This window comes from Sciurus vulgaris, assembly GCF_902686455.1.
Source record: "Sciurus vulgaris genome assembly, chromosome: 11".
Classification (NCBI taxonomy): Eukaryota; Metazoa; Chordata; class Mammalia; order Rodentia; family Sciuridae; genus Sciurus; species Sciurus vulgaris.
The window spans coordinates 12,961,184-12,978,604 of record NC_136472.1 but is presented as its reverse complement, the minus strand read 5'-3'; the positions used below and the strand labels follow the sequence as shown (position 1 = coordinate 12,978,604).

General features: G+C 52.0%; 1 protein-coding gene across 3 annotated transcripts in view; it reads left to right on the top strand.

The window, feature by feature from the left end:
- Window positions 1-4,558: 4,558 nt before the first annotated feature.
- The window catches only part of CD6 (CD6 molecule), a 36,993-nt gene continuing 24,130 nt past the window's right edge, over window positions 4,559-17,421 (top strand). The window contains exon 1 of one of the 3 annotated variants that reach the window (XM_079104384.1): window positions 4,559-4,858. In XM_079104384.1, coding sequence (XP_078960510.1) covers window positions 4,798-4,858 — 61 coding nt within the window. In that variant the 5' untranslated portion in view covers window positions 4,559-4,797. The remainder of the gene's footprint in view (window positions 4,859-17,421) is intronic. The other 2 variants (XM_079104385.1, XM_079104383.1) reach the window with 2 other exon arrangements.

Genomic DNA, 17,421 nt, shown 5'->3' with positions numbered 1-17,421 from the left:
TTAAGTCCTATAAGAACAGGAATACTTGTGTGTTGGTCACTGTGGTGTCCCCAGCGCCTGGAACACAGGATACAGGTGTATCAAATGCCTGAGTGATTAGAACCCATGTGTGTACATTTTGGTGCCTAATATTTGGCCCATAGTGGAAAACTCTGGGCCTTCTGACAAACCAGCGTTGGAGGGTTTACTATGACCAGTTTGGGGATTGTGTCCAGGACTGAGGAGTTCCAGGGCCACAGAGACTAAGGAGCAGGCTTGGCCTGGGCTGGGAGAAGGGCTGGACCAAAGCTATACAGAGTCTCACAGAACCAGGGCCTTTGCTGGGAGAGATGCTGTTTCAAAGCCTTTATGCTTGAATAGCTCCACCTACTCCCAAGACAAAACTGAATGTCCTATGAGTAGGAGCTCAGGGTCCTCCTCGGGCGTAAATTCTGGATTCAGAGCCTAGCTCTGGTTGTCAGCCAGCTGCCTCTTTAACTTCAGCAAGGATGTGCTAAGGACACCCTCCATCGAGAGAAGGGAGGGGAAGTTCCATGCACTGTGTTCGGAAGGGTAGGAGGTTCTCACTAAGTACTGGTAGCATTGGCTGTGTCACACAGAAGTGTGGTGCAGTTCATGGATGTCGCCTTCTGGTTAGAGACTCAGGTTTCTCTCTTATTCGTTTTACTGGACCAGGTCCAGGAGAGTTACAGCCTAGTGAAAACTGCCCGGGTTCCCCAAGGATGGAGAGCCACCAGGAGTCTTTTGAGATCAAAAGATCTTGGCTCCAAGAGTCATAAATTAAAATGAGCTCATTGATTTGGATATCCAGCTGGGTACATCTTCCAGCTTCCTGTTCACAGCTTCCTGTCTGGGAAACATGGGCTCTTGCGGGGGCACCAGGTTATTCCAGCTCCAGCAACACTCACACCCTGCTGTCTCCCCTCTTGTACCCAGTGCCCCCTGCCTGCCGGGAGCACCCTGCCCAGCACCCTGCACCCACCTCCACCTGCTGAACCCAGCCATCCTTCTGTTTGTCCTCTTCCTCCTATTTCATGTCTTACTTTTTCCATCTTCTTTGATTTTATAGCAGGCTCTCTCCCCTCATTCCACTTTATTGCTCTATCAGCTCAACACACATTTTATTTAACGAAGTTGTTATGAGGTGTCTCCCAAAAGCTCACACGAAAGAATTTTCAGAGGTGACATGATGAGGTTATGAGAACCTTACCTTAATCACTGGATTAATCCACCCATAGGGATTAACTGGGCAGTGATTGTAGACAGGTAGGGTATGGCTGGAAGAAGTAGGTCCCTGGGGTGGAAGTTTGGGGGAGCAGCTCTCTCTCTGCTTCCTGCTGCCATGGCCTGAGCTGCTTTCCTCTGCCACACCTTTGGGCCCAGAGCTCAGCAGTCCGTCAACCATGGACTGACTGATCCTCTGAACAATAAGCCAAAATAAAAATTGTCCTCCTTGAAGTTGTTCTTGTCAGGTCTCTTGTCACAACAATGAAAAAGCTGACTAAAACAAAAGTCAAAAGCCAGTCAATATTTTACCCTCCCACCAAATAATACGGGTTTCTAACTCCGATCACTCCTTCCCAATTCATTTGCTCGGGTTTCCTGGTTCTTTAGTTTTATCTGTGTTTCCCCCCTAATTCTGTAAATTAGACACTATTATAATTGTTTAGTACACTTAATGTGTATTTAATCTACCTCTCTGATTCTATATTTCTTTGCCACCATTCCTGCTTGAAACAGATTTTCTTTCTGGAATTATTTTCCTTGTTCTTAAAGAACACCTTCCAGAATTTCCTTAGGCAAGGGTCTGTTAGTTGTAAATACTCTTGGTTTTTATCTGAAAAGGAATTTGCCTTCGTCTGTTTTATGTTGTTATAAGAAAACACCACGGACTGGGTAAAAAGAACTCTATTTCTTACAGTTGTGGAGGCTGGAAAGGCAATGTCACCATGCTGGGATCTGGTGAGGGCTTCTTGCTGCATGACAACATGGCAGAGGGCATCGCGCCATGAGATCCAGGGAGCACAGGAGCATGCTCTTCCTCTTCTTATAAAGCCACTAATCTCAAAGAAACTGTCGTATATATACATATATATATACACAATGGAATATTATTCAGCCATAAAGAAGAATAATATGATATTTGCAGTCAAACAGATGGAATTGGAGAACGTCATGCTAAGTGAAATAAGCCAATCCCAAAAAACCAAAGGCTGAATGTTTTCCCTGATAAGTGAATAACAATACATAATAGGGATGGGGGTGTGGGGGTGAGAGAAGAATGGAGGAACTTTAGATTACATGGAGGGAAATGAGAGGGGGGAGGGGTGGGGGTATGAAAGATGGTGGGATGAGACAGACAGACATCATGACCCTATTACATGTATGATTACATGAGTGGTATGGCTCTACATCATGCACAACCAGAGAAACGAAAAATCACATCCCATTTGTGCACAATGAATCAAAATGCAGTCCGTAAAAATAAAAAAGAAAATAATAAAGCCACTAATCCCATCATGGGGGACCCACCATCATGACCTCTTCTAACACTGATTCTGTCCCCCTCCAAATACCATCAGAATATGAACTCGAAATTGTTTCCAGCACATGGACTTTGGGGGACACATTCACACCATAGCAAGATCTTCTCGGCCTCAATCTTGGAAGATGCTCTAGGTTGGCAGCTATTTTCTCTGAGCACTTTGAGTCGTTTTACGACTGTCTTCTGCCTTCAGTTGTCGATTCCGAGGAGCTGACTGCCAGCCTACTTCACAGTTCATCCCCATTCTCCATCGTCATCACCGGTTTTGCTCCCTTAAGAGCTGGGTGTAGACTTCTTTCCCTTCATCGCGTTTGGGCTGGGGGAGGTCCCACAGCAGGCGCTGAGATCCCTCCTCCAGACCCATCTGTGGGCCAGCAGGTGGTCAGGAGCATTCTGGGTTGATGGTCCTTTCTCTTCACTCAGAGTCAGCGGTGAGCCAGGCCGGCTCACGTCCTCTCCCCACGAGGAGCTTTCTTTCCAAGTTCACCCTCTGAGGATATTGGATTTGGGGCTCTTTGCTTTAGTCCTTTACTTGCTCTGCGCTGGCCCTACACCACTAACGTGCTTGGCCACCTGGATCAGCAGTTGCCTCAGGACAACCTCTGCCTCCGCTTCTTTGCACCTGTGCTTTGTTGTCACCTGTGACCTCTGGCGACTTCCCTTCTTTGCTTGTCACCTTGGCTATGCATTTTAGAAAATGGTTTAGAAGATTGTTTTCTGGCATTTTGGTCAGAAATGGAAGCTGAGCCATCCTTCCTGGCCCATTTCAAATGTTTCTCTCACGTCCAGAAGTCTTCGCTCTGTATGGTCTTCACCTGGCCTGTGCTTTGGTCACTCGTGTTTGTGAACCGCAGGCTCCTTGAGGGCAGGGAGGGGTTCCTCTCTCTCCAAGTCTCTGGAAATGAGTGGAACTGAACCCAGGAACTGGACCCGCCCCGGCCCCAGCCTGTGCTGCCAGTGACTCTCCACTAGAGGGCAGCCTCAGCCGGGACCGGGGCCGGATCCACACCCCCCCCCCACGGCGGGCGGGGCAGGTTCTCAAAGTGGGAGGGGCCTGGTTCCCTGGGGCTCCAAAACCTGTCCTATCAAATGTGCCCTCGGTTGCAACTCGGTGGAGTGGGAATCTTTGCCATTCCACAGGTGAAGAAATGAAGGAGGGGGAGGGCGAGGAGAGGTGACCCTGATAGGAGATCCTACAGGGCCGGGCCAGAAATGGGAACCAGCCCCTCCCTGGACCCCAGGGTTCTTCATGAACAACCAAATGATCTGTTCCTTTAGTCACTCAACAAGCATTTATTCAGCACCTACTGTGTGCTCCCTAGGGAGTATGGGGGTCAATTAAACACACTTGGTCCCTGCCTCCTTCCTGTGGTGTCTGTTGGCCGCTGTCCAGTTAGACCACTAGGCACTTCCCAGGCAGCCCGGCCTCCCTCTTCCAGCCTGTGCTCCTCTGCTCCTCTGGCCCAGAGATGGCCCCCAGGGTGGCCTGTTGAAATCCTGCTCGCCCTCCAGCCCCAGATTCCACACCTGACTCCCCCAGAGGCAAGCTCCATCAGTACCCAGGGGGCAGGGAGTGTTGAGGGGAGTCAGGCCCTCCTGTGCCCTCTTAGGAGGCAGCTGCCCCCTGGGCTGGGGTCCCTTCTCTGCAGAGGAAGGTGGGAAATACCTTCTCTCAAATCCTTTGCCCTCGACACTTTTCCGGGTTGGACTGAGGCTCTTGTCTCTCAATGGTGCTTCATGACCAGGCCCTCCTGCTGGCCAGCCACCGTGGCTCCCAGGGGCCAGGCCACCCTTGGGATCTGGGCTCTGTGGATGGGACGGCAGTGGCTCACCCTGGCAGCATGTGTTGACTCAGCTGTACATACAGTACTGTATGCCAGTGTCCCCTTTTGCCACCAGGAATGAGGCACGGTCCTTTTGCTTCCCCTTTCCTTCCTGAGAAGACCTCGGGGAAGTGCGTGTGCCTCTAGGAGTCTCCGGGTTCGCGGGGGCTTGGGGGGCTCATGACCCAGGCAGCTTCCCCAGCAGCCCCTGCAACACCAGCCTGGCTTCCTGGAGACTAAAACCACAAGCAGAACGTAGAGGCGTGAGATCTCGCAAGCTGGGTTTGGTCGCTGGTGTGTAGGAGAGAGCGGCAGAAAGACACCAGCAGGAACAGAAAGGGCAGCCCAGGAGGGACGGGCACACAGCGTCCTCTTCCAGGCCCAGCATGGTGCTTCCCGTGGACGGGCACGTGTAGCGGTCAGGCCGAGATGGCTCAAGACATGTGGCTCTTCTTTGGGATCACAGCATGGCTGACGGTGACCCTCTCAGGTAGCCACCCTTCTGTCACTTCTTGCCACTCGGGCTGGGTCCTACCCTCTGGGCCCCTTTCTGGAAGTTTCCTCCTGGCCACCTTTCTGGAACCTTTTAGTAAAGATGAGACCAGGAGGCCCTGGCTGGGACGACAGCCCGGGGGCTTGGAGAAGGCCCAGGAACCCCCTCCAGGGGCCTGGACGGTGGCTGAACAGTGCTGCTGTCCTCAGAGGCCTTCCGGGAGTGAGATGTTGAGGGCAGCGTGGTTTGCGTCCTACCAGTGGGTCCCCAGGGGCTGAGGAGGGAGACACGCTCCCACCCATAGGCTCGGGAACTCCCCTCTCCCCTGTTCCTTGCCAGCTCACAGGAAGGGGCCTCGCCTTCCAGAGAGGCAGGAGCCCGATAGTCCTATTTTCAGTGCCGAAGCTGAGGCTCAGGGTTCTCCAGACCCTAGAAACCAAGCTTAGAACTCCCCACAATCTGGTGGCCTTGGTACAACCTGCTGGGGTCGTTGAGGGCACAGATGAGCAGGAAAGCTCTTGAGGACCATGCCCTGCCATTCTGACTGCCTCCAAGTGCCAAGGTACCCTCACCTCCTGCACCAGCTGACCACAGAGCTGCGCTTACTAAATACTTGGGCTCAAGGGTCTGTGTGGGAGACAGTCCAAGCCAGCCAGAGCTGGGCAGGGGCCGGAGACGCAGGAGATCCTGCTCTGCTGGGCTCTCCCATGGGGGGTGGACACAGCACTTGGCCTGGGGGCAGAGGTCCCCCCTGCAGCAGGGGAGGTGGGTGCTTTCCTTTGGGTGTGATGTCAGGCATGAGCATTGAGCCGGCTCGGGGGGCGGCTGGGAGCACACGGGGACTCTGAGGGGTGGTCTCTTCTCTCCGTCTCCATCTGCGAGTGTGTGCGCCACGCACCCTGACACTGGTTCAAGGAAAGCCCCTTTGCTCTGGGAGCAGGCAATGCGTGCGTCCTAGGCCTGCAAGGGTGGGGCCTGGACTGTGCCACCCTGGCTTGACCCAGGTGGTTCTGGGCACTCAGCCGCCTTCTGCCCTGAGCTGGGAGCAGATGATGCGAGGGGCCCTCCCTCGCCTCTTCATCAGAGCCACCTCCTCTGCCCCCTCCAGGAGCCCTAATGGGAGACTCAGGATGAAGTCAGGGTCAGAAAGGTCTATGGCCGCCTCCACCCAGGGCTTCAGACTGGCTCTTCCCACAGCCTCTCAGCAGAATAAGAATGGGGAGCTGGATCCTGGGCCCCTGTGGGCTAGAGCCCATGGGCAGGCTGGTCCAGGGGGCCAAGGGAACAGGCCCCGAATGCTGCCTGAAGGGGAGCTGGGACCCCGGGGCCTGAGTGGAGCTCGGGAGGGTGGAGGAAGGGCCCTCAGAGCCCGGCTCCCTACGCTGCAGGATCTCGGCCCGCCCGCCACATTCCCAGAGTCATGTTCCCCTTCTTGTTTTTGAAACCCTGTTGATGTTCAATTGACTCACTTTTTGTTTCAAATACAAGTTTTAGTTTTGAAAGGAAACTTTACATCACTGTTGTAAATGGAAAACTAATATCATTTGCCATAAATAAAAGGTAAAGAGAAGCACTAAAATAAACAGCGGCGAAACAAAAAATTTTGGAACCGTGGGGTGGTGGGTACACACCTGTGATCCCAGTGACTCGAGGCTGAAGGAGGAGGATTGCAAGTTTGAGGCCAGCCTCAGCCACTTAGCCAGACCCTGTCTCAAAAGAAATTAGAAAAGTCATGAGGGGGGATGTAGCTCAGCGTGAAGGACCCCTGTGGCCAGCCCCCTGTCACAGGGAAAAAACATCTGCCAACATTCTAGCCAAAAATTGAAAGAATGCCAACGACCTTGAGTCGGAAGCTCAAGGGCACCCCCCTTGTTACAGGGCAGATGAAGTGGGTGATGTCGACCCTGGCCCCTAATTGCTGCTTTCTTCTGGACTTTTCGAAGGCACTGAGGCTCTGAGTAGGGTAGTTCCTTCGCTGATTTGGTGACATTCAGAGCTGCTCTCTGAGACTCAAGGGTCATGCATGGTCTGTTTCTTCCTGTTGAGAAACAGCCTGGTGACAGGGCTTTCTGGGCAGAAGGAGCACTGCACCCCAAAGCAGGCTTGCGTCCCAGTTCCAGGGCTGATGGGAGGGAGGCAGCGCCGCCGGCCCTTGGGCCCGTCTGAGTTCCTTGCTTTCTGTTCTGGCCTCCTCTGTCCGGGATCTGCTTGTGTGTATTTGTGGGGGGCCGTCTGTGTTGGGCCAACCATGTTTCGGGGAAAGGAATTAGAGCTTCTGAGGAGAAAAAGGAAAGGGAAACGAAGAAGAAGGAGGAAGAGGGGCCAAGAACGAGGCCTGGAGGGACTTCCAGGACCTTGAGCCCAGGAGGTCGGAAGCCTGAGTGAACCGCTTGGCTCTGCCTGGGCCACAGGCTGGTGGAGCCTGGCCTCTGAGCACTGGCAGACCTCCCCGCCCTGCTCCCAGCTCTCTAGCCTGGGCCTCCCACGGCTCTCTGGCAGGAGGCCTGGGTTCTGGGGTGGCCCCCAGCAAGGACTTTATGTTGTTGGGGTGACCAGGGCTTGGAGATCCAGACCTTCTGCTTTGCTGCCGGTACTCCCTAGAGCCCTCAGTCCAGGACCCTCCGATTCTGTGCCTCAGTTTCCTGATCTGTCAACTGGGGGTGAAGGGCCAGAGAGAATGAACTAGAAGTCTTTTGCTGGGGAGGCTGAGTGGGATCAGGAGACCTAAAGTTTTGGCTCAGTCCTGCCTCAAATTCACATGCCACTGGCTGCTTTTCTCCTGGACTTGCTGCCCTGTCAGTGGAAATGGGAGCGTTTTGGATCCCTTAGGGCCTGTGTAGACCCGGCACTGTGATTCGGTCACGCAGAACCAGGTCCATGACTGATTCCATCAGTGCTGCAGGTGGTAAGATCCTCAGGGCTGCATTTGTGTGCTGAAAAGGCAGTTTGTGACTTTAAAAATAACAGGTTTGGGGCTGGGCATGTGGTTCAGTGGTAGAGCGCTTGGCTAGCATGCACGAGGCCCCAGGTTCTATCGCCAGCCTTGCAAAAATAGAAAAGGAAAAAAAGTATTTTACCTCTTTAATTAAAACTCTAAGATGGGGCTGGGGATGTAGCTTAGAGATAGAGCACTTACTTATCATGTGTGAAGCCCGGAGTTGGATCCCTGCACCACACACACACACACACACACACACACACACACACACACACACACACACAAGACTAAAAAAAAAATGAAAATTCAGGAATCTGTCTTGGGCTGGGGAGATAGCTCAGCTGGTAGAGCGCTTGCCTCGAAAGCACAAGGCCCTGAGTTCGATCCCCAGTAACGCAAAAAAAAAAAAAAATTTGTCTTTTTCCTTAACTTGTAAATTCAGCATATTAGCATCAATTTATTTACAAGCCCAATGATTTTTAACAATGACTTTCATGAGGTCTTTGATTGATACTTGAACGAACCAAGTTGAACAGAGTAAGCTTCCTTAAATAATAAATATCCGTAGCCTTAAATCTAATAAATATCCAAGCACTTAAATCTGTGCTCTTCGACATGGTAGTCACTAGAAACACACACTTAAAATGGGGTACTTAAAATGGGGTACAAATTGAGATGTGTAAAGTGTTAAACATACAGCAGATTCTGAAAGTGAATTCAAAGAAAAGCTTTAATCTGTAATCACAGTTACTTGGAAGGTTGAGGCAGGAGGACTTCAAGTTCAAGGACAGCCTTGGCGGTTTAGTGAGACTGTATCAAAGTAATATTTTCTCAAAAGAACTGGGCATGTAGCTCAGTGGTAAAGTGCTCCTGTAGCATTCTTAAGACCGTGGGTTCAAACCCCAGTACCCAAAAAAGAAAAAAAACAGTAATATATTTCATTAATAAGTTGTTGGTGAATTACATGTTCAAATGATAATGTTTTAGATATGTAGGGTTAAATAACTCTTATTATTATAATTAAGCTTCCCTATCCCTTTTTGCTTTAAATGTGGCTACTAGAAAATTTTAAATTACACATGTAACTTGTATTATATTTATATCGAATAATACTGCCTTTGATATTCTAAACTGAACATACAAATTTAATGAATCCCATTTTCTTCCTCTTAATTTTTAATGTTGCAGTTCTGGGGATGGAACTCAGAATGCTGTATGAGTAGAGTGGTAGGCAAACATTCTGCCACTGACACCCCCACTGTATGGATCCTATTTTCTTACAGGGGACCTAACTCAGTGGTGGGTGCTGGCTGAGCGTGCGTGACCTTCCCCAGCACCGCAAAAAGGAAACAAAACAAAACCTTCCCAAGAATTTCAGAGGATGCTTTTAGTTCTAAAAAAGCTGGGATGAGCACAGTGACTACTCAGTTCCTGAATATGCTATCGGCATTCACAGACATTGCCAAGTGCCCCCAAATTTCAAGCTTAAAATTTGAATGGAAGTCAATTACTCCATCACGTCTGTGAAAACCTCTAAGAGCCCCATGTTCTAAATCATTCCCAGACACAGAACTTCGGGCACCAGCACTTGACCACTTCATACCAAAGTCCAGCTCCTGGGGATTTTTATTGATTCTATTATCTTCACTTTCTGAAGTCTAATCTTCCCGGGAGTCAAAGCCCCCTACTAAGGAGGAAGGAACTGTGCCTTCGCAGGTGACTTGGGTTATCCCACATAGGTCGGAATTTTCCATCTCAGTGGACTGAGTGGAGGTCAGTTTTTTGTTGTTCTGACAAAGTTTAAGATATGATCCTGAGCGCCGCTGCCGACGGACATGCTACATCCTTTTAGACAGCTCGTGCCCTTGCATTGGGCTGGTCCCCCAGCCCCCAACCTCTGCATCCAGATGACACAAACCTAATCACCTACATCTGTCTCCTCACGCGGAGGGGCTCCCCGCTTGATTGGATTAAATTAAAGACACACAGTTATTTTCGTCCTCATTTCTTGTCATGTTCTCCCTGTTGGCAAGTCTATCTTTGGGCTGGTGACGTAGCTCAGCGGCAGAGCACTTACCTGGCATGTGCAAGGCCCTGGTTTCAATCCCCAGCACCGTAAATAAATAATAAATAAATAAAAGACTCGGTGTCCTAGGTGGATCCATAATATAGGGCCAGCTTCTACATATTTGCATCTTAGCCTGGCTGCCTGGGTACAGACTGAGGACTGGTGAGGAGAGTTAGCACGGCCATTACTGCAGTGGCCATCTGGCATGGTGGGGCTGACCCCCAGCCAGCTGAGCATACAGGGATCTAGAATGAGTGACATGCTGCCTCTGTGTTCAGGGAGGCCTTCTTTAATGGCCTCGCCATTTCCTGGCAGGAAAGCTCAGGAATTCTACTGGGTTCCAGCTGTTGGATTCTGAGGCCAAGGAACCAACCTTCTCCCTGCGACAGGTAGAAGTAGGTGGGTGGGCCCCACCGAAGCTTCAGGAAGGGGGCTGGAGGGCCTCTGAGAGCGGCCTGATAGGAAGAGCGCCCAGGTATGAGGCCACCTTCCTGGTCTGGACCACAGATGTGAAACCCCGACTTCAACACCCACGCCAGATGGGCTCTCCACACATCCTCTGCAGCGGCCTATCTGGCCCGGGGTACGGGCCTCAGAGTATGGGGCTTACCCAGAGCGCTCTTCCTGGGGCCGCTCATTCTGATCCACCTCACCTCACAATCCACTCAGTGCTCCTTTAATTGATGCTTTGTTTTCTTTTGTTTAATTAACCAACAAAGTCCTTGCTTTATTTATTTTTGTGGCACTGTGGATTGAACCCAGGAGTGCTTTTCCACCGAGCTCCATCCCCAGCCCTTTTTGGAGACTCGGTCTTGCTAAGTTGCCCGGGCTGCCCTCAAACTTGTGATCCTCCTGCCTCGGCCTCCTGCATCACTGGGATTACAGGTATGGGCCCCCATGCCTGGCTCGATTGATGTTTTAAAGTGTAATTTATTTTTAGAAGAAACTACATGGCTCACTTGAAAGGAAAGCTCATGTGCAGCAGCATAATGAGAGTAACAGTGAAAACAAACTTAACAGACCCACAACCATGTCCTCCAATTCTAGCTCAATGCTTTGCTCCCCCTTTTGCTAGAAGGAGCGGTGTGGGTTTGGAGAGGCATTAATGACTAGCCCCACAGTGGCTTTCTCTTCTAAGCAATCAGAATGGCTGAAACAACAATGAAGGGACATTTACTTCCTCACCTAACTTAGTGGCATACGGTATCTTGTTGGTGAGCCCCTAACCATTTCTCATGCCTGGGGGTATGGGCCCCAGGATTTGAAAATACTGATCCAGAGACAGGCCAGGGGCTGGGCCCTATGCCCCCTTCGAGGACTGACCTGCTCAGCTGCCCGGGATCATTCTGGATAGAAGGGCCCCAGATCAAGCAGTCCCCAGGGACCCTAGCAAGCTCTTGCATTTCTCCCGCGAGTCATGAATCTAGGGATGGTATCCAAACTCATGCTCTCCACTTCCACTCTGGGAAACAGAGCCCGCGCAACCTGAGGAAGAGAAAGAGCCCTCCGAGGGGTGAGGTAGGAACGGAGTTTTGAAACTAGCTCTGACCTGCACTTGCAGGGTCATCTTAGAGAAAGTCCTTCCTTTCTCTGACTCTGGCTCCTCCCTGCAAAATAATGGGCAAATTCAATACCAAGGATGTTGCCTAAAAATCCTTGCCCTCTAGGTACGGTCCTGGGGACATCACAGTGTGGAGCAGGGCAGCTGGCTGTGGGCACAGAACCACCCTGGGGTAAATTAGCTCTAGGTGGCCCAGTATCACAACGCTAGCTGGGACCCTGGGGTCAGTCATGTGGGCTTAGGTTTGCTGTTCCAGTTCCGCATGACGCTGGGGCTGATTCTGGACTGCACGTGAGAGATTAAAAACACCCAGCTCACCAAAGTCAATTTAGATCATGTTTCTGAAAAGTACCCAGGCACAATGCAGTGCTCAAAGAACGTTAACTTAAATATGTTGCAAGGCCAAATCCCTTGTGCCGATGAGCGCAGGGTTTGGTAGTTAACACTGTTTGCCCAACGAGCTCATGGACCCACGTGGCAACCCCATTTTCTAGATGAGGAAACTGAGGCTTAGCAAGCCTTAGAAACATGTCCCAAATTTGTAGCTAGTAAGCACCAGACCTGAGCTTAGATCTCTCGGTGGGGAGCCCAGGGCCCCTTCAGTCACAAGAGAGTGGCCTGGCTCTGCTCCAGGTGGGCTTTTCTCGTGCTCTGTCCAGGTATGAAGTTTCTCCTCCAAATGCCACCCCCATCCCCACTGGCTGGCGACCGCCCCTCTGAGTTCAGAGGCAGCTGTGAGGGGCCTCTGAGGTCCTGGGACACCTCCTGAAAGGCCTCTTGGCAACAGACGAGATGGAGCGTGGCTGTCCTGCCCACGGTGGCCCAACCTCAGGGGCGTCCTGCCCATTGCCAAGCAGATCACGGCCAAGAAGGAAGGTAAAGTCAAAGAGGCATCATGAGCCCAGGGAAAGCTCGCCTGGTGGGAGGCTTTACTTTGTGCATTTATTCAGCACCTGCTGTGTGCTGGGTCCTGTGCTGGCAGTGAGATATGAAAGGTTTCCCTAGAACACCTTCCAGCATGACCAGGGCCAGTTATGGGAACAGCAACTTGACATCCTCATTGCAGGGGACATACCATTCTCCAAGCCTCAGCTTGGAATGCTCATCCTGTCCCACCTGACGATGCTGGGACTCCTCCCGAGCCAGGGTCTGCGGAGGGACAGGAGGGACGAACGGCACCTGGCTCTGGCCAGCTAGTCGCTCCCCACCCCCCGCCAAGCAGGAACTATCAAAGTTATGTGATTTGTCCCCAGTGCCATCTGATGCTGAATTTAAAAATCCATGTCTGTACATCTCCTGAATCCTCACTCTAAAGCCTTTAGCTGCACCGTGTCAGGGACCTGGGAGTCGGGACAGAGAGGACCCCACAAGGTTGTTTTCTTAGAAAGGGGGACATTGCTGTCCCAGAGAATCTGGCATTGAGGAACAGAAGGTGTTAGTATGCAGAGAAGGGCAAAGAAAGGCGCCAAAAACATGCTAGGTGCAAAGCCACTTTAGAAGGGGTGCATGTGAGAACTGGCAAGTGGAGCTGATCACGCCCTGATACCGACTTCCTGGTCTTGGCACCGTGTTCTAGTCATGAACCGTGTCCTGGGGAACTGGGCGATGGATACCTGCAATGTCACTGTGCTATTTTTGCAACTTCTTGTGAGTCTGTAATTTCAAAATTAAAAGTTGAGGGGAGAAAAAGGACTTCAGGCAGAAAGACCCATTGAAGCAGAAACCCAAAGGTGGAGAGGTAGCCATGAGGGGCTTGCTGTGGGGAGCTGACCATCAGCCAGCCCCACTGGTCCCAGGGGTTCTGTTGGGGGCCACAATTCTCCAGGGAGCAGCTGTGTAGGCTGGTGTGTCATGAGGATGTCATGAGCTGACAGTTGTGAGGACACCACACACAGTGACCCGCCAGCAGACCCAGGCGTGGAGGGACAGCGGCCTCAGTGCGTGACTCTGTAAATAGATAACGCCGCCTTCTTACCCGCTGAGTGGTTGCAGCCTGGCAGGTGAAGGGGCTTTTCCCAGGCGGCACTACTAGCAGATGGCAGATCTTCAATTTGACCTCAGTCTCCAAGGCCGATGCTCTTTCTCAGCCCTAGAAATCGGGCCGGGGAGCCCACCCACCTCAAGTTTCCTGCGGGACAATCTTCCCCCATTCTCTGGATCCTTTCCGCACCCCACCCACCATCGTCCAGGCTGTTGAGGACCCGCATACGGCCAGATCCACCACCTCCAGGCTGGGTGGCCGTGCTGAGCCCTGGCCTCCCTGGCTGTGCGGCAGTGTCAACGGCCATCCTCGGGGCCCAGGGGTGGGACGGAGCTCCGTGAGAGGGTGGCTGTCATGCACTTGGAGAAAGATGAGGCTTCTGGGGGATGCCAGCCTGCTGGGAGACCCCCTTGGTTAAACCTGCCAGGGGCTGTGGCCAGGGCTCATGGGATTGGGTGGCAGGTGGAAAACCGAGAGAGGCCCAGGTTTCTGCCCACCATTTCACAGGCTCCAGCAGGCCTCCCCCCCACCCCACCCCCGCCACCTTCTGCCTGAAAATATCACCTGAGGGAGGCCAAGAGGGGGCCTGCAGGGCTGCTGGGCCCAGGAGGCTGAGGGGCTGGGCCGCTGGCCCTTGGGAGGTCCTGGATAGGGGCCGAGTCAGGAAAGTGATTCCTTGCTTTCTCTGCAAAGGAGGGTGCCCTGGGTCTCCACCCTGTGTTGGGGGGCCCATTAGAGGATCCTTTACGGTTCTGGGCCACTTCTAACCTCCATCATGACCTGGCCCAGATGGGGACTTCAGGTGGTGCCAGCAGACGCCCAGGGAGTCTGTGTGGAGCTAAGGCAGAGGCCGGTGCGGGGCCCTCGGCTATGAAGGAGCCTCAGAGCTGGGAACTGCTGGGGAAGCCCCTCTGACCCGCCGCTTCCACTGTGGAAGTGACTTCCTGCTCCTCCCAGGCTGGACATGGAGGTGCAGTCCCTCTGTCCTCAGAGCCAGGAGCAAAGCTGAGTGTGGCTCTGTCCATATTATGTAAGAGCAAACCGCTGCCAGAGGCCTCAAGCAGTGTGACCTGGCTACTGCCCTGGGACCAGAGTCGCCACGGGTCACTGCCCACCACCAACTGCCTCTTTCTAAATGGAATTGGGGGATAGATTTTGTCTGCCTGGCAGTATATGTTTTGCCAGGGTGTTCATCAGTTCCAGGAGGGGGTCCTGGGGGCAGGCAGAGGTGAGGGGGCACGCCCACGCTGTGCCAGGTACCTTCTCTCATCCGGGAAACATGCTCTCCGAACGAATTAATCCCACTGGAGAAACGTGTGGCCCCGCCCAGGGTGCCTAGGAGCACAGCAGTATCTAAGCAGGAAGGAACCCCAGAGAGCCACCAGTCAGGGGCTCCCATTTGTCAGAACAGAGCTGCCCATGGGCAAGATCTAGAGCCCGGGTGAGAAGCCGCCTCTACAGATCCTGCCAGGGCCTCTTTCCACACAGTACCCCACATGCTTAGCTCCCCACCTCCTTGCAAGGTGGCGGGGCCGACTGGGTTCAGCCTGAGCACAGGTGACCCTGGGCTCTGAGGCATCTGCTGAGATAGGCAAGGGGTGGCTCTGTCCAGCCTGCCCAGTTGCCTCAGTCCCTGTGCTCTGGCATCTTCTCCCAGGGCTTTTGAAACTGTGTGTTTCCGCATGATTTCAGACTTACTGAGAAGCCGCAAGACTAATAGGGCAACTTCCAGATGCACTGGTTCCCGCTGCTGAGCAACTGCTTGCTTTGTTGTTTCTCTCCACGTCTCTCCATTTTTCTGTTACCTATTACTTTTTTCCTGGACCATTTGAGAGTAGGTTGGAGAAATGATATCCCTTCCTTTTAAGTACCTCCAATATGTTTTGATTTTGTCTTTTTACTGTTGTTTTTGAGACCGAGTAGCTATTTTATCCATTCTGGTCTCAATGAGAACTCCAGTCTCAGCCTCCCAGGTAGCTGACATTATAGGCATGGGTCACAAGGGCCAGCCAATAATAACCTTTAAGGCAAAAGAAAATTCTGTTTAACATGCTGCATTTAATTCTCACATCTCATTATTCTCCTTTGATCTTGAGCACGTTCTCAGATTTTTCTTTCTCTTGGGTGACATTGATCTTCAAGTGTACAGGGCAGTTGTTCTATAAAAGTTCCCTCATCTAGGTTTGTCTGATAATTCCTCATGATTAGATTTAGGTCACGCCTCTTTGGGCAGGAATATCACAGATGTGATGTGTGTCCTTCTCGGGGCACCGTGTCAGGAAGTGCGTGGTACCCCTTTGCTGGTGGTCTAACTGACGTCTTGGCTAAGGTGTCATCTGCTCTGGGTCTCCACTGTAAAGTTTCTCTAGGCCCCTTTTGTAATTAACATGTATCTTGGGAGTCCATTCTCGGTACCCCCCTCCCCCCAGGCTAGTTGTGACATTATGAATGATCCTAACCTGAATGGGTTACCTGAGGGTGATGTTATACAACTCTGTCATCCCTTCTATGTTGACGTCTATTGACTCATTTTTCTTTGCTGGCTCATGGGTGGGAGCCAGTTGGAGGCTTGCTGGAAGGAGGCCCAGTTGGAGTGCTCCCTCAGGCCGCCATCTTGCCCTGCCAGCGATTTGGAAGTTTGGCTCAGCTCCTCTCTGCCACCAAGGCCAGTTCTCATTTGTCACCTCTCTTCTACCATGTGTTGGGTGCCACTTTCAGTCACAGAGGGGATGGAACAAAGTCCCAGTCTTCAAGGAGCTAATGCTCTAATGAGGGACGTGAATGAACAAGTAAACACATCTTAAAAACAGCATCATTTCAGAAAAGAATGGGGCCGACGTGTCAGGGGGGATTTTGGAGGCATGGGAGAGTGGGGAAGATGGAGTTGAAGAGGTTGGCAGGGTTGGGGCACAGAGAGTGGGGTTTAGGATTAATTCCAGGGAAAGGAGAAATCATTAGCAGGATGTGATGCAATCTTCCCTTCATTTGTACAAAATTACTCAACGAACATTTTTTTACATCAACACCTTTTTTTAAATCTCAGTTTATTTAAATCTAGAAATTTTCGCTACCATATGTCTCAAACCAATACTACTTCAGGGAGTAGGATGGACCCAAATACAGGCATTGCACATGGAAAACGGAGGTGTTGGTGCACAGCCTGCCTGTCCGAGCCGAGTGAGTGAGCTCTTCCTTTGTGAAGAAGTGTGGGGTGTTAGGGGCTGAGCAGCCCCCCACCAAGATTTTCTGCAGGGGTGCAGAATTGGAAAAGGCATAATTTGCTTACTGTGAGATTCAACACTATTTAATCTTACATCTTAAATTGCCTTCTGAACCCTGCCTGGCCCCCCACTAATTGGTGGGAGCAGCAGGTGGCAGAGGCAGGAGGCCATGAAGGACTGCCTGGCGCTGAGGTGGGAGCCAGGAGGGGGCTCCCAACTCCTGCAGCCAGACCCCAGCGGTCCAACCCACTCTGACCACGGAGAAGCTGAGGCCCTGAGAAGGGGCAGGGACTTACTCAGGGTGGGCACCATGGCTGGCTCAGTCCTCCCGGCTCTCTGCACTCCCACCCAGCTCCTGGCTGAAAGTTTAGACGTGATGTCAACATTAGTCATCCTTATTGTAAAAGCATCGCAGCGACCACATTAAAAGGAATGCAAAGAGGGAAGAGCAATCTCGCGGGTGCCTTCACCCAGCACCGTCATTCATTCTTGCAGGTGGGAATTTTGGAAGTCCAGGGAGCGTCCAGGGCATCTGGCTCATCGGCACGAATGTGGGCATGCTGGCACTCCTTGCCTTGGGCTGGTTTTCAGCCACCTTTGTCAGGTGTAGATGAGAATTCTGGGATTTGTGTTGATTTCAGCCTCCACAATCCCCACGGAGAACTTGGGCAAATTTCTGGACCTCTGAGCTAAGATGGGTACAACCCAGCGGTCGACTCCTCAGCTTCTGTGCTGTAGACGGAGCTCCCTAAGACCTCCATGGATAATCTTTAGTCACCTGCAACTGTGGG